The 26692-nt window shown below is 41.6% G+C and overlaps 1 protein-coding gene across 4 annotated transcripts in view; it reads left to right on the top strand.

The window, feature by feature from the left end:
* Positions 1 to 26692, top strand: part of ANK1 (ankyrin 1) — a 789047-nt gene that overhangs the window by 724808 nt on the left and 37547 nt on the right. For all 4 annotated transcript variants that reach the window (XM_053717993.1, XM_053717995.1, XM_053717994.1 and 1 more), the window contains one exon: positions 14135 to 14287. In XM_053717993.1, coding sequence (XP_053573968.1) covers positions 14135 to 14287 — 153 coding nt within the window. The remainder of the gene's footprint in view (positions 1 to 14134; positions 14288 to 26692) is intronic.

Here is a 26692-nt window from a genome sequence, read left to right as displayed (position 1 = left end):
TATGTCACTTCCCTTACCCATAAACCCCCTCTCTTTGCCTGCGGTGCAAGGAGGAGGTGAAGTATTTTTTTGGTGTCTGAAAAGAAGTTTACTTTAATCAAGATTTTATTATTTTAAAAGCAGAGTAGTTTTGCTCTGATCTTTCCTTGAGTTTAGCCGTACCCCACATCAGTCTCTTCAGTAGGGCAGTGGTGGCTTTTAAGCAGTTCGGAACTTGTGGGGTAAAATCCTTACTGTGCCTCTCAACAGATTGCTGCCCTTTTCAGAAAGCCTGAGTAAGTTTACTCTAATCTTTCTTTCTTCACAGGTCCATGTGAGGAATGGCATCCTCTCACACCAGGTGAGCTGTCTTTTCTGCCGGACAGCCTTACTTGCAGAAGAAGTGCCGTTTTTTTCTTTGAGCTACAAAGGACACTGGCACGTTAAGCAGCTTCTTGCTGCAAAATAAGGGACGTTTAGACTTTATTTTGATCCTCTTAAAGATCTATTATGGCAGATTAGCAGGCACTGAGGGTGATTAGGGGATCTGGGCATTTCAGGGTTAATTGCCCGGCTCATTGGTGGCTCAGTCTGTTTTTTCCTGGTTCCGGTTTAATTGTTACCGGTCCAGGACACACTTACCGACCATGCGGTTGTTTTAACAGGCAACGTGTTTGCCGTTTTCTTTATTTGCATTATGGCCGCCGGGACTGCCTCTGTACAAAGAGAGGTGGTTCCCTTCAGAAGCGTGCACTTTCTAGCGCATCCTGTTTAGGAGATTCCGGTGTGGTGACACGTACTGTTACCTGCTCCGGTATCGAATAGCTCTGACTTTGGTTTTAGAGCTCCAGAGTAGTCCGAAACTGTAAGGACACATTGCAACTCAGGTTTTCTGTATATTCCAACGGCTAAAAATCTGGTCTTCTGGGGCAGGAAGGCACCTCAGCAGTTTTGTGTGTGCCTATAAAGGGGGTATATATTTTTTGCATGTTAATTAAATAAATAAACCTTCTTTTGAAATAAATTGATTTAATCCTTAAAGAGACAGTATCAATTGCGAGTTAAATATATTGTTAGTTGCATTATGGAACTAGAGGCCTTGCTAGCTGTTACATGCAAACTTTGCTTTTATATCCAAGTAGAACCCCCTCTACCTATTTGTTTTTCATGTTTTGAAAGAACTTTATTTTATAAGGAAAAAATAAATAAAAATGTTGTTGTTGTTGTTGAGCCACCATCCTCTAAGGCTGATGCTGTTTAGGTTTCTCCTGTATCAGAATCACCGCAGCTTTCTCCTCAAGCGTCCCAATCACTATTGTCACCACATGCAGTGCTCTGCGGTTCCTATCACGCTCCTGTAGGAGTTTCTTTGCAAGACATTGCCGCCCAGGTATCCTCTGCGGTTATTGAGGCATTGTCTGTTTTTACCATGTTTCAGGGAAAATGAAAGAGGAAATTTAAAGATTCAGTTAAGGTTTCTGATCCAGTTGTGGCTATCCAGGCTGTTCCTTCTCAGAGGTCTGAGGAGAAAGGCACATTGGTAGCATCTGAGGGTGAAATCTCTGACTCAGACAGTATAATTCCTTCTCCTGATGCTGAAGTTATATCCTTCAGGTTTAAGCCAGAACACCTCCGTATGTTGCTAAAGGAGGTTTTGGCTACCTTGGACGACTCCGATACGACTATCGTAGTCAATCTTAAGAAATCTAGTAAGTTAAATAAATACTTTGATGTTCCCTCTTAGTTGGAGGTATTCCCTGTACCAGACCATGCTACAAAGATTAATGCTCAGGAGTGGGAGAGGCCTTGAATTTCCTTTTCTCCATCTCCAATTTTCAGGAAAATGTTTCCAATAGCTGACTCCATTAAGGAGTCGTGGCAGACGGTTCCTAAGGTGGAGGGAGTGATCTCCACTTTGACCAAGAGAACCACTATTCCCATGAAGGATAGCTGTTCTTTTAAGGATCCAATGGACAAGGAGCTAAAGATGATGTATATTCATCAGGTTCTCCAATGGCAACCGTATTGCCACTGTCACCAGTACGGTTGCCTACTGGTTTGATGCGTTGTTCAGAGGAGAATTTCCTGGTATTTCGGGGCTGAACTGACCATGTCGGCGGGATCAGACTGATATACTACAGGAAAGTTTTCCTCTGTGAAAAGCACAATTGGGCAGAAAGAAGCTACTACCAGGTGGCAACCGGGCCATAGAACAAGCTATTGATGCTGCTGTTCGTTCCTGGCAGACTGCTTCTCATTCTGTTTTGCATATGTAAATATGACCCTGGGGATAGTCTCCCTATGGGTGATGGGGGAAACCAGACGTGGACTCCTTGCCCAATGTGCTTAGAGGGATATGGCTGCACCTCACTGACGAGGCCCAAAGGAGGCCGAAACGATCGTCTGGGGTTGTCATGTTCCTTGTTCAGAGGAGAATTGCCTGGTATTTCGGGCTGGACTGACCATGTCGGCGGGATCAGACTGATATACTACAGGAAAGTTTTCCTCTGTGAAAAGCACAATTGGGCAGAAAGAAGCTACTACCAGGTGGCAACCGGGCCATAGAACAAGCTATTGATGCTGCTGTTCGTTCCTGGCAGACTGCTTCTCATTCTGTTTTGCATATGTAAATATGACCCTGGGGATAGTCTCCCTATTGGTGATGGGGGAAAGCAGACGTGGACTCCTTGCCCAATGTGCTTAGAGGGATATGGCTGCACCTCACTGACGAGGCCCAAAGGAGGCCGAAACGATCGTCTGGGGTTGTCATGTTCCTTGTTCAGAGGAGAATTGCCTGGTATTTCGGGGCTGGACTGACCATGTCGGCAGGCTCAGACTGATATACTACAGGAAAGTTTTCCTCGGTGAAAAGCACAATTGGGCAGAAAGAATCTACTACCAGGTGGCAACCGGGCCATAGAACAAGCTATTGATGCTGCTGTTCGTTCCTGGCAGACTGCTTCTCATTCTGTTTTGCATATGTAAATATGACCCTGGGGATAGTCTCCCTATGGGTGATGGGGGAAACCAGACGTGGACTCCTTGCCCAATGTGCTTAGAGGGATATGGCTGCACCTCACTGACGAGGCCCAAAGGAGGCCGAAACAATCGTATGGGGTTGTCATGTTCCTTGTTCAGAGGAGAATTGTCTGGTATTTCGGGGCTGGACTGACCATGTCGGCGGGATCAGACTGATATACTACAGGAAAGTTTTCCTCTGTGAAAAGCACAATTGGGCAGAAAGAAGCTACTACCAGGTGGCAACCGGGCCATAGAACAAGCTATTGATGCTGCTGTTCGTTCCTGGCAGACTGCTTCTCATTCTGTTTTGCATATGTAAATATGACCCTGGGGATAGTCTCCCTATGGGTGATGGGGGAAACCAGACGTGGACTCCTTGCCCAATGTGCTTAGAGGGATATGGCTGCACCTCACTGACGAGGCCCAAAGGAGGCCGAAACGATCGTCTGGGGTTGTCATGTTCCTTGTTCAGAGGAGAATTGCCTGGTATTTCGGGGCTGGACTGACCATGTCGGCGGGCTCAGACTGATATACTACAGGAAAGTTTTCCTCTGTGAAAAGCACAATTGGGCAGAAAGAAGCTACTACCAGGTGGCAACCGGGCCATAGAACAAGCTATTGATGCTGCTGTTCGTTCCTGGCAGACTGCTTCTCATTCTGTTTTGCATATGTAAATATGACCCTGGGGATAGTCTCCCTATGGGTGATGGGGGAAACCAGACGTGGACTCATTGCCCAATGTGCTTAGAGGGATATGGCTGCACCTCACTGACGAGGCCCAAAGGAGGCCGAAACGATCGTCTGGGGTTGTCATGTTCCTTGTTCAGAGGAGAATTGCCTGGTATTTCGGGGCTGGACTGACCATGTCGGCGGGATCAGACTGATATACTACAGGAAAGTTTTCCTCTGTGAAAAGCACAATTGGGCAGAAAGAAGCTACTACCAGGTGGCAACCGGGCCATAGAACAAGCTATTGATGCTGCTGTTCGTTCCTGGCAGACTGCTTCTCATTCTGTTTTGCATATGTAAATATGACCCTGGGGATAGTCTCCCTATGGGTGATGGGGGAAACCAGACGTGGACTCCTTGCCCAATGTGCTTAGAGGGATATGGCTGCACCTCACTGACGAGGCCCAAAGGAGGCCGAAACGATCATCTGGGGTTGTCATGTTCCTTGTTCAGAGGAGAATTGCCTGGTATTTCGGGGCTGGACTGACCATGTAGGCGGGATGAGACTGATAAACTACAGGAAAGTTTTCCTCTGTGAAAAGCACAATTGGGCAGAAAGAAGCTACTACCAGGTGGCAACCGGGCCATAGAACAAGCTATTGATGCTGCTGTTCGTTCCTGGCAGACTGCTTCTCATTCTGTTTTGCATATGTAAATATGACCCTGGGGATAGTCTCCCTATGGGTGATGGGGGAAACTAGTCGTGGACTCCTTGCCCAATGTGCTTAGAGGGATATGGCTGCACCTCACTGACGAGGCCCAAAGGAGGCCGAAACGATCGTCTGGGGTTGTCATGTTCCTTGTTCAGAGGAGAATGCCTGGTATTTCGGGGCTGGACTGACCATGTCGGCGGGATCAGACTGATATACTACAGGAAAGTTTTTCTCTGTGAAAAGCACAATTGGGCAGAAAGAAGCTACTACCAGGTGGCAACCGGGCCATAGAACAAGCTATTGATGCTGCTGTTCGTTCCTGGCAGACTGCTTCTCATTCTGTTTTGCATATGGTTTGATGCGTTGTCTGATTCTACTCAAGAGCCTTACTCCTGTCCTGGATCTCCTCTAATGGGGAGACTGCCTAAGCTAGCCAATTCCTTTTTCACGGATGCCTCCTTACAAGTCATTAAGTTGGGAGCAAGAATATCTGGTTTTGCTGTACTAGCTCGCAGAGCTTTATGGTTGAAATCCTGATCTGCGGATGTTTCATCTAAATCCAAGCTTTTGGCGATCTCTTACAAGGGTAAGACCTTGTTTGTACCGGGCCTGGCTGAAGTCATATCAGTTATATCAGGTGGAAAAGGATCTTTTCTGCCACAAGATAAGAAGAATGGACAGAAATGACGTCAAAGTAATTTTCATTCCTTTCGTAACTTCCGTGTCATGAATCAAGCCTCCAGATTAAAAAGAAAAAGAAAAGGTCTGGGAGGCATTCTGCTAAGAAGGGCTGTGTGGGGATTTGAACCTGTGGCTCTGTGGTTACTATTCCTGTTTGCTTGTAAGTCAGTTTGCTTGTGTGTTGAGCCACAGCCAGTTCTAGTAATAGCAAGGAACTTAAAAGATCTGATAAATAACTATTTGCCTTACTTGTTATTACACCTGTGCAACTCACGGGTGTTCTCAATTCTGGAATTAATCATAACCAACCCTGTGCAAAACCTCCCTATTTAAGGATGGCTTTTAGTCTGCATTAGTGTCTTCACATTGGATCTGTTTTGTCAAGTCAGAACCTGTTTCCTGTACTTCTTTGGAGAAAGATTTCCTTTGCACCTGTTTACAAGGTATTTCCAGGAGAAAGCCTTTACCTTTAAACCTGTTACCAATCTTCAAGTTTGTTTCCTGCTTTATGCAAATTCCTGCACTCACTCAGCTATTGCCAGGAGAAAGACTTCACCTTTGCACCTGTTTACAAGGTATTACCAGGAGAAAGCCTTTACCTTTAAACCTGTTACCAATCTTCAAGTTTGTTTCCTGCTTTATGCAAATTCCTGCACTCAGCTATTGCCAGGAGAAAGACTTCACCTTTGCACCTGTTTACAAGGTATTACCAGGAGAAAGCCTTTACCTTTAAACCTGTTACCAATCTACAAGTTTGTTTCCTGCTTTGTGCAATTCCTGCACTCAGCAATTACCAGGAGAAAGACTTTACCTTTAAACTTGCTACCTGTTTACAAGTTGTTTTCTGCCTTGTGCAAATCTTACATTTCAGTTATTACCAGGAGAAAGACTTTCCTTTTTGAATCTGCATCTTTGCTTACTTTGTTTGTTTATTTTCACTCCTGCTGTATGTGGTCTTAACATACCTGAGTAGCATATTTAAATATTCTGCAAGTATTTGCTTAAACAAAGTATTTTGTTGTTTAAATAAATTTGTTTTCATTTTCAATCAGTATGGCTTCTACTAATCTTCCTTTAAAGCAACTGGTCCAGACAATGAGGCTCTCACATGATATCCTGAGACAGAACATGACAGAATGTGAAGACCTTAAAAGAGAGCCCTCTGGGATTATTGCTGTATTGGAATCAGTGTTAAAGTTTATTAAGGACATACTGATTAACTTCATGGAGCTGGTGGAAATGTTATCTCTCCCAACCAAAACCTTGTCTGAAGTTACCTCCCAAACAAGGAAAGGTTTTAAAGAACCCTTAACAGAAGAGGAAAAGACTCGGCGAAGACAGCTTAACCTCTGTTTCTATTGTGGGGGAACTGGTCACCGCATCACAGCGTGTCCAGTAAGACCCCCTAGAGGATCAAGTCGAGATACAGCCAAGTTTAAAATGGACTCTGATGTTAAGGGAACAAATTAAACTTCCACTAGCAAACTGTATGATACCCCTGGAGATGACCCAGCTATGGAGAATACATCTATTCTACAAACAACCGTTTCTAACACACTTCAAGAAATGGTACCTGATTTGAAACAGATGGTCATTGGGAGTACAACTCCAACTACATCCATTACCCATACCACTGCGTCTGTTTCTGCATCAACCACATTGGGGAACTCTGCAAAAATACCTCCTGGAAATCCTGCACATTACCTTGTTTCTGCCCTGGCTGGAGATCCAGCTAACAAAAGTCACTCATCAGACATAAAAGTGACAAACCTTCCTGCTGAATCAGACTCTGCCAATTCTAAAGATCCACACCTCCTTGCACCACTTTCACCCAGCTACTTATTGACTGAGAAAGAATTGGATGAGATGGTTGAATTGGATATAAATGACACAGAAAATGAATTCCTGGACTCTGAAGGAGAGGTCATACCTTACCAAGAGGTACTCTACCCATCAGGCAGATATGACCCAGATAACAAATTCCTTGACTCTGAAGGAGAGGACTTTTCCTACCCAGAAGTACTCTGCCCATCAGCCAGTCCATTGCAAGCTGCTGGGTATAATCAGGAACCTCTAAATCAAAACTGTCTTGGTTTTTCAGCTCTTGTTATGCCTACAGGGGTATCTTCTAAGGGTCCCCAATCTCAGGCAGCTGTTCCAAGCAAAGAATCAATTCCATCTGATTGTATTAGGGCTTCAAATGGAACACTTGTTAGTAAATCCCACCTTCAGATGTTTGAACAGGCTTTGAGCGCCCGGAGTGCGCTCTTTGGAGGGGGCATCTGTCATGAATCAAGCCTCCAGATTAAAAAGAAAAAGAAAAGGTCTGGGAGGCATTCTGCTAAGAAGGGCTGTGTGGGGATTTGAACCTGTGGCTCTGTGGTTACTATTCCTGTTTGCTTGCAAGTCAGTTTGCTTGTGTGTTGAGCCACAGCCAGTTCTAGTAATAGCAAGGAACTTAAAAGATCTGATAAATAACTATTTGCCTTACTTGTTATTACACCTGTGCAACTCACAGGTGTTCTCAATTCTGGAATTAATCAGAACCAACCCTGTGCAAAACCTCCCTATTTAAGGATGGCTTTTAGTCTGCATTAGTGTCTTCACATTGGATCTGTTTTGTCAAGTCAGAACCTGTTTCCTGTACTTCTTTGGAGAAAGATTTCCTTTGCATCTGTTTACAAGGTATTTCCAGGAGAAAGCCTTTACCTTTAAACCTGTTACCAATCTTCAAGTTTGTTTCCTGCTTTATGCAAATTCCTGCACTCAGCTATTGCCAGGAGAAAGACTTCACCTTTGCACCTGTTTACAAGGTATTACCAGGAGAAAGCCTTTACCTTTAAACCTGTTACCAATCTTCAAGTTTGTTTCCTGCTTTATGCAAATTCCTGCACTCAGCTATTGCCAGGAGAAAGACTTCACCTTTGCACCTGTTTACAAGGTATTACCAGGAGAAAGCCTTTACCTTTAAACCTGTTACCAATCTACAAGTTTGTTTCCTGCTTTGTGCAATTCCTGCACTCAGCAATTACCAGGAGAAAGACTTTACCTTTAAACCTGCTACCTGTTTACAAGTTGTTTTCTGCCTTGTGCAAATCTTACATTTCAGTTATTACCAGGAGAAAGACTTTCCTTTTTGAATCTGCATCTTTGCTTACTTTGTTTGTTTATTTTCACTCCTGCTGTATGTGGTCTTAACATACCTGAGTAGCATATTTAAATATTCTGCAAGTATTTGCTTAAACAAAGTATTTTGTTGTTTAAATAAATTTGCTTTCATTTTCAATCAGTATGGCTTCTACTAATCTTCCTTTAAAGCAACTGGTCCAGACAATGAGGCTCTCACATGATATCCTGAGACAGAACATGACATTCAGAGGGTAAGCCTTCCCCTCCCTCTTCCAAGCAGGGACAGTCCAAGTCTTCTTGAAAACCCAATCAGTCTTGGAACAAGGGGAAGTGATCAAAGAAACCCGCAGCTGATTCCAAGTCAGCATGAAGGGTTATATTCCAATCTGTTTCATTCTTCCCTTGGTCCAAGAGGGTCAGTTCATGACGACCATAGACCTAAAGGATGCCTACCTTCATGTTCCCATTCACAGGGATCATTAAAAATTTCTGAGATTCACCTTTTTGGACAATCATTTTCAGTTGGTAGCTCTGCTGTTTGGCCTTGCCACAGCCCCCAGAATTTTCTCAGAGGTTCTGGGGGCTCTATTGGCAATAATCTGGTCTTGGGGCATTGCAGTGGCACCCTACCTGGACGACATTCTGGTTCAGGCACCATCTTTTCAACAAACAAACTCTCATACAGAGATTTTGTTGTATTTTCTTCGTTCCCACAGATGAAAAGTGAATCTGGGAAAGATTTCCCTTGTTCCAGCTACAAAGGTTGTGTTTTTAGGGACCATAATATATTCCCTATCGATGAGGATTTTTCTGACAGAGGTCCTAAAGTCCAAGATTTTCAATTCTTGTCTTGCCCTTGAGTCCTCGCTTCGGCCGTTAGTGTATGGAGGTAATTGGTCTGATGGTAGCTTCCTTGAACATCATTCCTTTTGCTTGGTTCCTTTTCAGAGCTCTGCAATTGTGCATGCTAGGGCAATGGATCAGGGATTATGAGGATCAGTCCCATTGAATAAATCTGGATCAGGCGACAAGAGAATCTTTTCCATGGTGGCTGTCTCAGGAACATCTCTGTCAGGGTCTCTGGACTCGGCAAGAGTCAGCTCTTCCCATAAATATCCTAGAGCTGAGAGCATTCTTCAATGCTCTTCTGGCTTGGCCTCAGTTGTCTTTAGCCCAGTTTATCAGGTTCCAGTCGGACAACATAACCTCAGTGGCTTTCATCAACCACCAGGGAGGAACGCAGAGTTCCTTGGCCATGAAAGAGGTGGCTCGAATTATTGTTGTCTATCCACGATCCACATTCCAGGAGTGGACAATTGGGAAGCGGATTTTCTGAGCAGACAGACTTTTCATCCGGGGGGAGTGGGAACTCCTTCCCAGAGGTGTTTTTCAAGCTTAACCCTCAAGTGGAGGTTACTAGAACCAGATTTAATGGCGTCTTGGCAGAATGCCAAGCTCCCGAGGTACGGTTCAAGGTCGAGGGATCCACAGGCCGCTCTGATAGATGCTCTAGCGGTCCCCTGGATTTTTAGTCTGGCATACCTGTTTCCTCCGTTCGTTCTCCTTCTGTGAGTCATTGCTCATATTAAGCAGGAGAGGGCATCAGTGATTCTCATAGCACTGCCGTGGCCTCGCAGGATCTGGTATGCAGACCTACTGGATATGTCATCTCTTCCACATTGGAGACTGCCTCTGAGGAATGACCTTCTACTTTAGGGTTCCTTCCTTCATCCAAATCTTGTTTCTCTGAAGCTGACTGCTTGGAGATTGAACGCTTAGTTTTGTCTAAGAGTGGGTTTTCCGAGTCAGTCATTGAGACTAGAAAATTTTACCATAAGATATGGCGTAAATATCTATATTGGTGTGAATCCAGAGGTCTCTCTTGGACTAGAGTCAGAATTCTTAGGATTCTGTCTTTTCTCCAGGAGGGTCTGGAGAAGGGTTTGGCAGTAAGTACTCTAAAGGGTCAGATTTCTGCATTGTCTATTTTGTTGCATAAGCGTCTGGCGCATGTGCCAGACGTGCAATCTTTTTGTCAGGCCTTGGTCAGAATCAGGCCTGTGTTTAAACCTGTTACTCCTCCATGGAGTCTTAACCTTGTTCTTAAGGTTTTACAGCAGGCTCTATTTGAGCCTATGCATTCCTTAGAAATTAAGAGGTTATCTTGGAAGGTTTTGTTTCTTGTTGCTTTTTCTTCTGCTTGAAGAGTTTCAGAACTCACAGCACTGCATTGTGATTCCCCTTATTTTATCTTTCATGCTGATAAGGTGGTTCTTCAGACTAAGTTAGGTTTACTTTCTAAAGTTATTTCGGACAGGAATATTAATCAGGAAATCGTTGTTCCTTCTCTATGTCCTAATCATTCGTCTCATAAGGAACGTTTTTTACACAATTTGGATGTTGTGCGTGCTTTGAAATTCAACTTGCAGTCGACTTAGGATTTTTGCCAGTCTTCTGCATTTTTTTTTCCTGGGAAACGCAAGGGTCAGATAGCTATGGCTACTTCTCTTTCTCTTTGGCTGAAAAGTTTAATTCATTTGGCTTATGAGACTGCTGGATATAGCAACCTCCTGAGAGACTACTAGGGCTGTCTCTTCTTCTTGGACTTTCAAAAATGAAGGTTCTGTGGAACAGATTTGCAAGGCTGCAACTTGGTCCTCTCTGCATACTTTTTCCAAATTTGATTCTTTTGCCTCGGCTGAGGCTTCTTTTGGGAGAAAGGTTCTTCAAGCGGTGGTGCCTTCTGTTTAGGTTACCTGTCTTGTCCCTCCCTAATCATCTGTTTCCTCTAGCTTGGGTATTGGTTCCCACTAGTAATTGATGATGCCGTGGACTCACTATATCTTAGGAAAGAAAACATAATTTATACTTACCTGATAAATTTATTTATTTCCAGATATAGTGAGTCCACGGCCCCGCCCATTGTATTATCATCTTTTTCCATTTTCCTTCGGCTGAATGACTGGGGGTTATGGGTAAGGGAAGTTACATATATAGCAGCTTTGCTGTGGTTCTCTTTGCCGCCTCCTGCTGGCCAGGAGTGATATTCCCACTAGTAATTGATGATGCCGTGGACTCACTATATCCAGAAATAAATAAATTTATCAGGTAAGCATAAATTATGTTTTTACCTCACAATTTCCTTAGCTCACCAGAGTAAGTTCTGTGTAAAAAATTATACTTCAGCTGCTGTCCAGCTGCAGGTAAAAAAAAAAAAAATGAAGAAATGAACTGCAGCCAATCAGCATCAACAGTGCTGAGGTCATGAACTCTTTTACTGTGATCTCATGAGATTTCACTTAATTCTCATGAGATTTCATAGTAAACTTCCTTAAACTGAATAGGGAAATAACATGAGTGTGCACGAGGCTCCCTCCCTTGCCTGTCCCGGGACAGACATACTGATTTGCTGCTTAAAGTCCTTTACAATGGGGTGTGAATACTTAGAAATTTATTAAAAATAATATAAAAAATACAATATAAAAAAATACAATATAGGCATATATAATCTCATGGATCCATGGTACAGCGAAAAGTGTTCAACATAAAACAATCAACATAAAAACATAGTTAAATGCAATAGGAGCGAATGTTGTTGGTGCAGATTTAAGCACTGGCTAATGCAGTCCTTATATAAAAAAACAATCAGGTGGAATGGTCTGATCCAAGGGGGTATAATAAGACCACAAATGATATCCAAACGTGACACCAAAAACAGATAGTGATAGATGATATTTAAACAATCCAAAAGTGTCCAAAAAAACAAAAATTATTCAAAAAAATGTTGATATTTGTGAATTCCGGTGCTCCTATCAAATCGAAAAAAATGAAAAAATGAAAAAAATGAAAAAATCGAAAAAAAGCCCAGATGTGAGGATAAGTAGAAAAAAGAGAAGAAAATGGATGTGAAGAAACTTTCTGGTGTTGAAGGTAAATTAATATAGTTCCTCAAAATAAACAGTTAATGTTAGTCTGTCAGCAAAGTGAAAAAACAATTCAGTGTCAAAACATCGATTGTAGTGTTGTATCCAAGTGAAAAACAAAATGAAGAACTCTTATTGCAGCATGATATGCAATTGAGACCACGGTCTCAAACCCAAGTGCAAAAAAACAAAAAATCAGATATCCAAAATATCAAATATAAAAATGCTTGGCAAAAACAAACCTGTGGAAAAAACAAACCTGTGGAAAAAGCACATTGCTGTCTTTTGCTTTTTCCACAGGTTTGTTTTTGCCAAGCATTTTTATATTTGATATTTTGGATATCTGATTTTTCTTCTCTTTTTTCTACTTATCCTCACATCTGGGCTTTTTTTCGATTTTTTCATTTTTTTCATTTTTTCATTTTTTTCGATTTGATAGGAGCACCGGAATTCACAAATATCAACATTTTTTTGAATAATTTTTGTTTTTTTGGATACTTTTGGATTGTTTAAATATCATCTATCACTATCTGTTTTTGGTGTCACGTTTGGATATCATTTGTGGTCTTATTATACCCCCTTGGATCAGACCATTCCACCTGATTGTTTTTTTATATAAGGACTGCATTAGCCAGTGCTTAAATCTGCACCAACAACATTCGCTCCTATTGCATTTAACTATGTTTTTATGTTGATTGTTTTATGTTGAACACTTTTCGCTGTACCATGGATCCATGAGATTATATATGCCTATATTGTATTTTTTTATATTGTATTTTTTATATTATTTTTAATAAATTTCTGTATTTTAAACTATTGTAATACACCTAGCCTCCGTTAGTTGGCGCCCGGGACCCCTCCCACACTTGCAGTTTTTTTAGGTGCTAGCTAGGTATCACCTCTCCCAGGCCAATAGGTGTTTGCTGGCGCTTTGAGTATACCCATCACGCAGGTATGAATACTTAGGACATTTTTAGGTAAAAAAAAAAAATCTTTCTTTTTTTACATAGAGATGTTCAGGTGATATTTTATAGTCAGCTTCTTGCAGCTATGCTGCATTACTTTCAAGTGTTTCAACATTTGGGTATCATGGCCCTTTAATGTGGTTGTCTAACTATTGCTGAGAGACAGTGTTTTTAATTACTTATTAGAAACAACTGCATAGTATATATGCAAATTGTTCCTTAAGATTTATTTTTTCATTTGAAATATCTGCCATTGCACTTTGAGATCACCTCCTATTGGTCTCTAGAACATGTCCATTTAAATGGTCAGAGCCTGCAGGAAGAGCAGACCTCCTTATCTCACCTCTCCCTATATACAAAGGACAATACTTCAATACTGAAATTGTCATTATGGGTCACGGTTTTAATGAACAAAATCAGCTATTTAAATTGCAAGAATAAAACTAAAGGATGGGATTTCCAATACATGTAATATTATGCAGCTTGTATAACAAGTAATTAGGAGCACATTAAAGGACATGAAACCCAAAAAAAATATTTCATGATTTAGATAGAGAATAAAAATGTTAAAAAGTTTGTAATCTACTTCTATTATCAAATGTGCATTGTTCACCTGTTATTCTTTGTTGAAGAGATATCTAGATAGATAGAGTGCACATGTCTGGAGCACTACATGACAGGAAATAGTGCTGCCATCTAGTGCTCTTGCTTATTTATATCATTAGTTCAAAACGACTGCTGCAGACACCTATACACTCCTGACTTTACCTCCCTGCTTTTCAACAAAGGATAATAAGAAAATGAAGACGATTTGATAATAGAAGTAAATTGGAAAGTTGTTTAAAATTGTATGTTCTATCTAAATCACGAAATAAACTTTTTGCGTCTTATGTCCCTTTAAGGGGGAGGGACATAACAGTGTCCCTTAAACAGCATGCCATCATTTTCTTGTACATTTTATATATAAGTTTGAAATTGAATTTTGTGGAGCTGTAGAAATAAATGATAATAATAATAAAACATGGGTCACTGTGTCCTTTTGTGTCCCCTACAGACAGTACGGAAGGTTCTGCGCAGAGTGGGACCACCAGGGTCAACAGATTTGGGGGATAATGAGGACCTACTGATTGAAGGGACCCTACAAGAGCCAGAAGAATTGGAAACTGATACCCCAAATTACCTGAAGTATGCAGTGCTACATCGAGAGGTATGAGATCAGAGATGCCTCTGTATTAAGCTATCACACAATATCTGTGCCTTTTCTCCTCCATGTCTGTCTCTTTTTGGACTCTCAGTATATATTGTCCCCCCTTTTAACACCATCCATTTGTTTGTGCTCCTTCTTTATTTTCAGCAGATTCTTAGCTGCGTCAAACCTTTTGGGACTGTTAGGTGTTCAATGGTTGACTATATAGCTATTGCCCAACAGGTGACATTGCCTAGTCCTTCTGTTGACATCAGTAGTGATTGTTATCATATGTTATAAGCATATTGGTTCACAATCGTTACCGGACAAGATGATTCATAATTTACATATCTTTAGCTTCTTTTTTTTTTTTTTAGCCAACAATATAATTAGTTAAGCTAAATGGCCGATTATTGATACAGGCTGAGAAATAGGTTGTGGAGCTTTTTTTGATCAATATTTGTAAAATAATATTTCCTAATCCAACTTTAGAGTGTTGAAGAAGGCTGCTGGATACAAGGAAATGAGTTAGCTGAGGAATTCAGAAACCTTGGCTTGTGCATAGACGCCATTTTTGAGTACCACCATTGAGGTCTCTTGAGGAAAATGCCTTATTTCTCACAGTATAAGCTAAATGGCGCCCATTGGTGATTTGCAGTTAAATAATAAACATATATCTTATTTATATTTTTCTTGTGGAGAAATAGATCAGTTAGCTTATCAGCACCTCCTTATACCCTGATTGGTTATCAGCTAACTATAGTATCTCTACAGAGGTTGCAGGTTCAAGTTCAGGGAAGGCTAACATCGCAAGATTTCATTATTTAATAGCTATTATTTGTGACACCACAATGCTACTTTTTATAGCTGGGCTCAGTAACTAGACTGAGTACTTTCTGAACACAGCACTGGAACCTATATGACATAGGGACCCATGTTACTGCCTCAGTAACTATAACTAAAGCCTTCCTTACCCTCAGTAGAACTGTTTGATGTGTTAAAGACAGCTGATAGATATCCAAGCCAGAAGAAAGTTGAGAACAAAATGAAAGGAACTGAATTTATTAGAAACTATTTGTTGAAGCTGCTTAGGATCCCACTAAAGGCCTGATGATTAAAAACTTGCTGGCAAGGGGAGAAAATATGCAACATTTTGGGGGGCTTTTTTTTTAACATATATTTTAATGTATGTGTCTTATTCACATCCAGAACTCATAAACAACATAAACAAGCTAAAATTACAGCTTCAGTTTTATTAGCCCCTTAATATACTTGAAAGAGGACCTGCTTGATGTTTTTTGTAATATATATATATATATATAGTTCTTAGGTATATAACTAATAAAGATTAAATGGCACCTCCTTATACCCTGATTGGTTAATCAAACCAATCAGGGTTTTCTAAAAAGACTATAAATTAAGAAGTTTCACATAGTAATTTAAAATTTTGAGGCCTACTCCTACAAGGATCCTAGCTGAGGAGGCTGAGGATGAGGAATTGAGGAATTAGCGTGTACATCAAAATAACAGATCTCTGTTTTATGGGTGAATCTTAGAAATAATGGCTTAATATAGGATAACATAACACTGCAGTCAGTAGTAAGGTAGGAATATACTTTTGGTTGGGCATCTCAGGGATCTTGCTCTTTGTGATAGGATGTATCGAAGGAGAGCTTGGATGGGTAAATGATTTAGATGCAGGTTGTGATAATTTTTAGGGTGTTATAGTTTTGTGCTCTGATATTATTAAGTTATTTATTTTGTGTGGTCTTTAGACTTTTAAAGGGGGAACCATTATGTGCTTGGGATCCCTTTTTGATGCCAGGTTACTATGCGGGGGCCATGCAGGGAGGCAAGTGTTTCTTGTGGTGGGGGGGGGGGGGGTTCATTTTTTTTGGTTCTCAGGATGCTAGTGTGGCTGGATTTACTAGTGCTAAGTGGCTTGGGTTTAGTTGGGGGGCAAACATTACTCGGGCCATGGTTGCTAGTAAAAACGGGCATTTGTTTCCATCTAAAGGGGAGGAGAGTCCACAGCTTCATTCATTACTATTGGAAATTAAGAACTAGGCCACCAGGAAGAGGCAAAGACACCCCAGCCAGAGGCTTAAATACCTCCACCACTTCACTCATCCCCCAGTCATTCTTTGCCTTTCGTCACAGGAGGATGACAGAGGAGTGCCGGAGTTTTGGAATAGTCTCTTATGGGGGTTAGTACTCTTCGCATTGGGACTGGAGTTTTAAGTAGTCCTGTCAGCCTCTCAGTGAGAGCCTGGGCCAAAGTTAGAGTCCGGAGATACAGGGATAATCCTTCTGCGAAACCATCCAGACTCATATAAACAGCTCCATAAGCAATCAGAGTTGACGAGTTTCGCTGCCTGCTTTCTACACTCAAGTCCATGTCAGGAGCGAGGCTACTAACCTTTCACACTTGAAGGGCTGTGTTCCTGTTCCACGGCGTAGATTCTGGTAAGATCATTTCATTTTTTATTAATAATGATAACATAGAAGACGGTCACAATGTGGCGCCTTTTTATCTTTACAGAATCAAGGGTTAATATTCCTGGAAAGAGGGATTATTGAACAGGGGGGGTTTATACATGATATTGTTTGTTATGTCATTGCTGCGTTATGTGTGAGATGAGGCTCTGGCAATGTGTGGAATTTTCAGGTTACTTGCGGGAATCTTGCGTGGCCATTTTTGGCGTGTTTTTCCCTAGTATAGGGTCGGTCCTGCTAGGCATTCCACGTGACTGGGTGTGTCTATCCTATTCTGTTGATCTGTGATGCAGGAGACGTAGCGGTTTCTGTAGTCCGGGTCCTAGGAGGTGGTGAGTACCCCGGTTATTGGTGGTATAAAGGTGCCTTTTTGTAAATTAAATTAGTCTATCCATAAGCGCAAGTGATGGAGGACTCTGACGTGTTAGAGGGCTCTCCCTCCTTAACAAAGTCTCATTCCTGTGTTTGTTGTGAGGAGGTTCTGGTAGATCAGCCTGTTCAACTATGTTCCACATGCCTTGATAAAGTTACAACATCTAAATGTAAACGGATGTCTAGTATTACTGAGCCGTCCACCTCTGAGGGTTCTTTGTCCCGGGAGGTGTGTTTCCTACACTCATCTCCGATTGCACATGCAGCGCCCCGGGGTCCAACCGTTACTCCTTCGGGAGAGATTTGTTGGCCGTCAGACTTTGCGGACCAACTGGAATCGGCGGTTTCGAAAGTGATCCATGCCTTACCATGTTCTGCTAAGCGCAAGCGTAGGGTTTATCATAGCGGCCCGGCCCAGGGTTTGTCCTCGCCGATAGAAGATCCAGAGGCTCTATACGATGACGAGACCCACTCCGACTCTTCGGAGGATGCCCCTTCTGGGTCGGAGTCCGTGTCATCTAAACCTCCGGCGGCGGAGGAGCCTGGTTATAGGTTTAGGATGGACAATTTGTGATTTTTGCTATGGCAGGTGTTTGCTACTCTGGAGGTTCCGGAACCTAAGATACCAGAGGAACCTGCGATTCCTAAGCTTGACAAGGTATACAAGGACAGGGTAGTACCCCATTCTTTCCCGGTAAAATGGCTAATATTATTAAGAACGAATGGGAGCGATTAGGTTCTTCCTTTTCCCCTTCTTCCTTTAACAAAACTGTTTCCCGTTCTGGACTCTCATCTTGAGCTGTGGGGGACCATCCCTAAGGTGGATGGGGCTATCTCTACGCTCGCAAAGCGTATGACTATTCCCCTCGAGGATAGTTCGTCATTTAAAGAGCCCATGGATAAAAAGCTGGAAAACATGTTGCGAAAGATGTTTCAAAACACAGGGTTTGTTTTTCAGCCATCACCGGCCGTTGCAGTGGTCGCTGGAGCTGTGACATATTGGTGTGAATCCCTGTGTGAAATGGTTGAGGGGGAGACATCCATCGACGAGATACAGGAGAAGATTAAGGCGCTGAAGGTCACCAATTCTTTCATCTGTGATGCCAATATGCATATTATTCGCCTGAATGCTAAGGTGTCAAATTTTTCTGTTTTAGCGCGCAGGGCTCTGTGGCTAAAATCTTGGTCTGCGGACATGATCTCTAAATCGAGGCTGTTGTCCCTGCCTTTTCAAGGAAAGATCCTGTTCAGTCCATGATTGGATTAGATCATATCCACGGTTACGGGAGGCAAGGGAGATTTCCTACCGCAGGATAAGAAGGCTAAGCCTAAGGGATCTACTTTTCGTCCCTTTCGTTGCAGACAAGGCCCAGCGCCAGCAACCCTCCACAAAAGCAGACCAGTCCAAGGGATCTTGGAAGCCGGCTCAATCTTGGAACAAGTCTAAGCAGAGCAAGAAGCCCGCCGAGACCAAATCGGCATGAAGGGGCGGCCACCGTCCAGTCTCCGGATCACGTAGGGGGCAGATTATCTTTATTCTCAGACGCATGGTTGCAGGACGTTCAGGACCCCTGGGTTCTAGAAGTTGTCTCCCAGAGTTAGAGGATAGGGTTCAGGGGCATTGTGGTGGCTCCTTACCTGGACGACATCCTAGTTCAGGCGCCGTCGCTCAGCCTTGCAGCTTGCAGTGGCCAGATTCGAGGGCTCTTCTTCTAATGCTCCAATCTCACGGTTGGAAGATCAACTCAGGAAAGAGTTCACTGGTTCCCAGCAACAGGGTGGAGTTCCTGGGCACGATAATAAACTCTATTTCCATGAAGATATTTCTCAAAGATCAGCGGTACAGGAAGCTTGCATCCAGCTGTCTTGCTCTTCAGTCCTCCACAAGCCCTTCAGTGGCTCAATGTCCATACATAGGTGATATGTCTCATGATGTCAAGCATAGATGTCATCCCATTCGCCAGGTTCCATATCATACCTCTTCAATTGTGCATGTTGAGACAGTGGAACGGCGATCATTCAGATCTATCACAGCTGATATCCATGGATGCTCGGACTCAGAACTCCCTCTCTTGGTGGATCCGTCCGGAGCAACTGTCCATGGGGACATCCTTCTTGAGACCGTCCTGGGAGATTGTGACCATGGACACCAGTCTGACAGGATGGGGAGCTGTTTGGGGTGCCAGGATGGCGCAAGGAAAGTGGTCCAGGTAGGAGCCTTTCCTTCCGATCAACATACTAGAACTACGAGCAATTTACAATGTTTTGAAGGCATGGCCTTCTCTGGAGTCGGTCAGTTTCATCAGATTCCAGACCGACAACATTACCTCGGTGGCTTACATCAACCATCAGGGGGGTACGAGGAGCTTCCTCGCGATGAGGGAGGTGTCTCGGATTCTGGAGTGGGTGGAGTCCCACGACTGCTCGCTCTCAGCGATTCACATTCCAGGTGTGGGCAACTGGGAAGCAGACTTTCTCAGCAGACAATCCTTCCATCCGGGGGAATGGTCTCTTCACCCCGCAGTGTTTGCAGAGATTTGTCACAGATGGGGAACGCCGGAAGATAAATCTCATGGCGTCCATACTCAATTGCAAGCTACCTCGATACGGGTCGAGGTCCAGGGATCCTCATGCAGAGCTGATAGATGCCTTAGTGGTTCCTTGGGGATTCAGCCTAGCTTACATTTTTCCACCGTTACCACTTCTACCTCGCTTAGTGGCATGCATCAAACAGGAGCAGGTCCCGGCCATTTTGAATGCTCCTTCGTGGCCGCGGAGGACGTGGTTTGCGGATCTGGTGGGGATGTCATCCTCTCTGCCATGGAAGTTAACCTGTTGCAGGGATCTGCTGTCACAGGGCCCCTTTCAACATCGAAATCTAGATTCTCTGAGGCTGACTGCGTGGAGATTGAATGCGGGGTCTTAACCAAGAGAGGCTTTTCTGACAGTGTGATTGATACTCTAATTCAGGCAAGGAAGCCAGTCACTCGTCGCATCTACCATAAGGTGTGAAGGACTTACTTGTCCTGGTGTGAGAAGCATGGATATCCTTGGCATAAGGTGAAGGTATCCAGGATTCTGTCCTTTCTCCAAGATGGTTTGGAGAAGGGTCTTGCCGCTAGTTCCTTAAAGGGACAGATTTCGGCAATATCAGTTTTGTTGCATAGGATTCTCGATGAGCTTCCTGACATCCAATCTTTTGTTCAGGCTCTGTCTAGAATCAGTTAAATTGTAAGAAGAGGGATAGCAAATAAATTATCTACATAATCCCCTTGTCAATAATCATAGTATATATATCATGAAACATAAGCTATCACTCCAGCAATTGCTGAACATATAATTATCAAGTTAAATATATACACCAATAATTATAAATAATGGGGGGTGCTCGCTGTCCAGTAAGTAACTGAAAAAATATAAGAGGAAAAAACGGACAGTAGCTGAGCACTCACAAAGACAGGCAAAGAGGGCTAAGCAGAATGGGTGAGTGTATTAAAACTTAACATTTAATCATAATGCTAAAAAGAACTACTAGTGTAGTAATAGATAATACTTAGATTAAAAACAAAGTGTATGCGAGGCTAACATATCCATGAAAAGTACCAATATAAATACTGTCAAAAAGGCAAAATAAGACTAGGCTTAGGCAAAAGTATACCCCAAAATGTTCACGGATTGCACAATAAACTAACTATAAAAGAGGAATAACCTCCACACGAATTATATCTATCTGGTGCAATACTGGAACGGTATAAGTCCGTCTAAGTCATACTAAAATTGTCATAATGCAAGTGACAGTATAAGGAAAAAGAATTCTCAAAGGCTAACCAGACTGATAGCAGCCTCACTGCCTATGTACCGTAAGATAGCCAATCATGGGGTCAGGGATTTCTCACACCCCTAAAAGGACCAATCAGGATCGTCCTCCTATCATTGGATAGGCGAATGTCACGTGATCGAGGAGTAATCTGACAGGGAATGGGAGGAGTGGTTTTGCTACGTCAAATAGATAGTCCAATTGTTACACAGAGAAAGACAATACTATATCTCAGAATAAGTAAGTAAACAAGTAAAGAGACAAATAATACATTCGCCTGGCAACATAAATAAGCGGAAAAGACACAAAAACATCTCCTGACTCGTATATCATTATATATGATCAAACAGTCAAATGAAGAATATACATGCACATAGCAGCAGTTACATAAACGATATGTGTAAAATGTGAGACATTATGATTTTTTAAGAGTTGCAAGACGAATAAACTGGATCAAAAGATCTAAAGACGAATCATATATAAACAAGTAAAGAAACAAATAATACAGTCAACGGTCTCCTGGCAACGTAAATAAGCGAAAAAAACAGAAACATCTCCTGACTCGTATATCGTTATGTGTGATCAAACAGTCAAATGAAAGAAATACATGCACATAGCAGCAGTTACATAAACGATATGTGTAAAATGTGAGACATTATGATTGTTTAATAGTTGCAAGACGAATAATAGACTGGATCAAAAGATCTAAAAACGATCCATATATAACTAAACAGCGATATCCAAAAAAAGGGGGTTCTTATAAATATCATTGCCCATTTAGAAAGAAAATCAAGGATATTTATTAATAATGCTTAAAAAGAAACGTTAAGAAACCAATAAACGTGCTATTAAGATATAATAAAATACGCTGACTCGCAAATATATGTCATATATCTTATTCATAAGATGACATGAAAGAGAATAATTATACCGTAAACATTAAGTGAATAGTTTCCGGGTGCAGACACCTATGTAATGGATGTAGTTTATTAACTAACAGAATGTATACTAAGAAAATAATTATATGGGAATATGTTGGATAGATACGAATCAGGAGATGTTTCTGTTTTTTTTCCCACTTATTTACGTTGCCAGGAGACCGTCGACTGTATTATTTGTTTCTTTACTTGTTTATATATGATTCGTCTTTAGATCTATTGATCCAGTTTATTCGTCTTGCAACCCTTAAAAAATCATAATGTCTCACATTTTATACATATCGTTTATGTAACTGCTGCTATGTGCATGTATATTCTTCATTTGACTGTTTGATCATATATAACGATATACGAGTCAGGAGATGTTTTTGTGTTTTTTCCGCTTATTTATGTTGCCAGGCGACTGTATTATTTGTCTCTTTACTTGTTTACTTACTTATTCTGAGATATAGTATTGTCTTCCTCTGTGTAACAATTGGACTACCTATTTTACGTAGCAAAACCACTCCTCCCATTCCCTGTCAGATTACTCCTCGATCACGTGACATTCGCCTATCCAATGATAGGAGGACGATCCTGATTGGTCCTTTTAGGGGTGTGAGAAATCCCCGACTCCATGATTGGCTATCTTACGGTACATAGGCAGTGAGGCTGCTATCAGTCTGGTTAGCCTTTGAGAAAGCCTAGTCAGGCGAAATGCGCATTAGGCGCTCGTAAAGCTACATTATCCATATGTTAATTCTTTTTCCTTATACTGTCACTTGCATTATGACAATTTTAGTATGACTTAGACGAACTTATACCATTCCAGTATTGCACCAGATAGATATAATTCGTGTGGAGGTTATTCCTCTTTTATAGTTAGTTTATTGTGCAATCCGTGAACATTTTGGGGTATACTTCTGCCTAAGCCTAGTCTTATTTTGCCTTTTTGACAGTATTTATATTGGTACTTTTCATGGATATGTTAGCCTTGCATACACTTTGTTTCTAATCTAAGTATTATCTATTACTACACTAGTAGTTCTTTTTAGCATTATGATTAAATGTTAAGTTTTAATACACTCACCCATTCTGCTTAGCCCTCTTTGCCTGTCTTTGTGAGTGCTTAGCTACTGTCCGTTTTTTCCTCTTATATTTTTTCTGTCTAGAATCAGGCCTGTCTTTAGACAGTCGGCTCCGCCCTGGAGCTTAAATTTAGTCCTTAAGGTTTTGCAGAGGGTTCCATTTGAACCTATGCATTCCATTGACATTAAGATTCTGTCCTGAAAGGTTCTCTTCCTGTTGGCTATTGCATCGGCACACAGAGTATCTGAACTAGCTGCCTTGCAATGTGATCCTCCTTATCTGGTGTTTCATGCGGATAAGGCTGTACTTCGCACTGGGTTGGGGTTTCTCCCCAAAGGTGGTGTCTTACCGTAACATCAATCAGGAAATGGTTGTTGCTTCTTTGTGTCCTAACCCTTCTTTCTCAAAAGAGAGGTTACTTCATAACCTGGATGTGGTTCGTGCCTTGAAGTTTTCTATCTTCAGGCTACAAAGGATTTCACACAGTCTACATCTCTTTTTGTGGTGTATTCTGGAAAGCGCAAGGGGCAAAGGGCCTCTGCTACTGTCTTTTTGGTTGAGGAGCTTGATTCGATTGGCTTATGAGACAGCGGGACATAAGCCTCCTCAGAGGATCACGGCTCATTCAACTAGAACTGTGGCTTCATCTTGGGCCTTCAAGAATGAGGCCTCTATGGAGCAAATTTGTAAGGCGGCTACCTGGTACTCCTTACACACTTTTACAAAGTTTTACAAGTTTGACGTTTTTGCTTCTGCGGAAGCTGTTTTTGGAAGAAAGGTTTTGCAGGCTGTGGTGCCCTCAGATTAGGGTCCGCCTTTTTACCCTCCCGGTTCCATTCAGTGTCCTCTAGAGCTTGGGTATATGTTCCCAATAGTAATGAATGAAGCAGTGGACTCTCCTCCCCTTTAGATGGAAAACATAAATTATGCTAACCTGATCATTTCATTTCCATCAAGGGGAGGAGAGTCCACGGCTCCCGCCCGTATCTCCGTTGTGCAGCCCTATATTTATCATCTTCTGGCACCTTTTATACCCTGATATTTCTCCTACTGTTCCTGGTTCCCTCGGCAGAATGACTGGGGGATGAGGGAATGTGGGGGAGGTATTTAAGCCTTTGGCTGGGGTGTCTTTGCCTCCTCCTGGTGGCCAGGTTCTTAATTCCCAATAGTAATGAATGAAGCCCGTGGACTCTCCTCCCCTCGATGGAAATGAAATTATCAGGTAAGCATAATTTATGTTTTTTGTTGGGAGGTTGCGGAATCTAGTTGGGTGGCTATTGATAGGGGCAAAAATGATTAGTGAGCTGGTGGGTAATGAAGTGTTTGCTAGTGGCGGGTTAATTGTGGTGGGGTCCCTTGTGTTAGGGTTTATTGAGGTTGAATGAAATTAGAGGATCCCTTTAATGTAAGCATAACAGCTGTACTTATACAGTGCAGCAGATCATTTATGTGTCATTCATCTTCATTAAGGTGGTATTAGATTGTATAATTACTTTGCACCAAGTCAAGGTTGTAATGATTAAAGTAATGAAAAACTTAGTATTGGGGATTGGGTTAAAGGTTTTTTACACAGGGAGTCTGATTGTGCAACTAATTGTGACACAGTTGCAGATTAAGATTTTGTTTTTACCCTTTTATCATTTCATTGTAGTTTAAGGAATAGTACATTAGCACCTTGTCACCAGCTGGTTAAATTAAACACTGCAGAATATCATTTTGTGTCCCCTTTACAGGAAAGGTGTTAAATGAATAATACAATTATTTTTATTAATATTACTACTTGCCAGTACATATTGCAGCACACTAAAATACCATGCAATATACTTTTATTTAACCCCTTTATGACCAATGTCTTAATTATTCCGTCATGGGACAATTGAGCAAACTTATGCTGTGTCCTTAAGGGGTTAATGCATATTGGCTTTAGAAGAATATTTTCTTTTTGGTTAGGTAAAAGAGCTTATTTTTCATATTCTATCATGCCAGCACATAAAGCTTCCATAAAAGATTACATAGTACTTAGTAGAAAGTTTGTTTGCTTTAGTAAAAGCAAGTCCTGGCAAGAGAGACTTTATTAACCTCCCTAAAAGCTCCCCATTTCTGCTGTTATAATACAAAATAACACTTTATAATCAGACAAAGTAGTTGTCATCTAATACAGAGAGGCAAAAAATAGTACCCTCTCTAATTCCTGTAACACTCTGTTATACACAGGCTTAAAATGTCCTAAATGAACGTGCAAGTGATGCTAATTATAATATATTATTTGAAATCATAGATCTAATATTGGATGTTTTCTCTTATGAAAGCCAAGTGAAAAAATTGAGACATTCAAATTATGTACATAAAAATAGACAGCTTAAAATTAATTATAGCCCTAAAATTGTTGAAAGACAAAAAAAAAAAGAAAAGGGACATTTGAGATATAACCCATACAAGATTATGCTCCTGTTAAACTGTCCACTGTGCATACTCCTGATTTCTTATGTTTGAAACTGGGGAACACTTTATAGCTGTTTTTAATATTGATTATCAAAAAACATACCTTAGCTTTAAAATATTTTTCTCTGCTCTAAATTAACTTTTTTTAGATGCTCTTCGAAAACATTTTATCTTCCTAAATTGACTAAGCCTTTTAGCAATAAAAGGGATATTAAACAGTGCTCCTTTAGTAAAAACAACTATGTTACAGACAGACTGTGTTAAAACAGCAAAAAACTTGTTTTCTTGCAAAATGAGCACTTGGAATTTCTCATTGTAGCCATTGCTACCATTATAAAACTTAAGTTCTACTGTCACATAATTTTTGCAGCAGAAGTCCTATGCTGAGCATGGGCAGGAAACTGACTGGAGCTAGTGCAGGTGTCTCCTAGCAACCACTTCAAATGTAAAGCTACTTCTTTGCCTTCCTGTAGAGACCATAGCCCTCTTGTGGAGCTGTGATAGGAAATAATGGACCCTGCACAAATGAAGTTAAAAAAAAGAAAAAAGGTAAAATCCTTTTAAAATGATAAATAATACATATTTCAATGATTCTATTAAGTATAACCCACTACTTAGTGCTTTACATCTCTTTAAGGTCAAAGGTTGTATCGAATAAGAAACATTCGTCTAGATTACAAGTTTTGTGGTCACGGGTGCGGTGCTAACTTGCAGTTTATTCTCACCACTCACTTACCTGCAGCGCTGGTATTACGGGTTTTTATCAACCCGTTGTTAACAGACAAGAAGTGAGCATAGAGCAAAATTGAGCTCCATACCGCACTCCAATACCAACGCTGCTTAAGTCAGCGGTGAGCTGGTTATACGTGCACGATTTCCCCATAGACCTCAATGGGGAGAGCCGGCTGAGAAAAAGTCTTAACACCTGCAAAAAAGCAGCGTAAAACTCAGTAACGCAGCCCCATTGTTTCCTATGAGGAAACACATTTTATGTTTACACCTAACACCCTAACATGAACCCCGAGTCTAAACACCCCTAATCTTACACTTATTAACCCCTAATCTGCCACCCCCTACATCGCCGACACCTACAGTATACTTAGTAACCCCTAATCTGCCGCTCCGGACATCGTCGCCACCTACATTATACTTATTAACCCCTAATCTGCTGCCCCCAACATCGCCGACACCTACATTATATTTATTAACCCCTAACCCCTCGTTTATTAACCCCTAATCCCTTCCACATACATACATTTATTAACCCCTAATCTGCCGTCCCCAACATCGCCG

Source organism: Bombina bombina, chromosome 6 (genome assembly GCF_027579735.1).
Source record: "Bombina bombina isolate aBomBom1 chromosome 6, aBomBom1.pri, whole genome shotgun sequence".
In the NCBI taxonomy this organism is placed as follows: domain Eukaryota; kingdom Metazoa; phylum Chordata; class Amphibia; order Anura; family Bombinatoridae; genus Bombina; species Bombina bombina.
The sequence above is the reverse complement of the archived record's forward strand: the minus strand, read 5'-3'. Positions and strand labels throughout refer to the sequence as shown.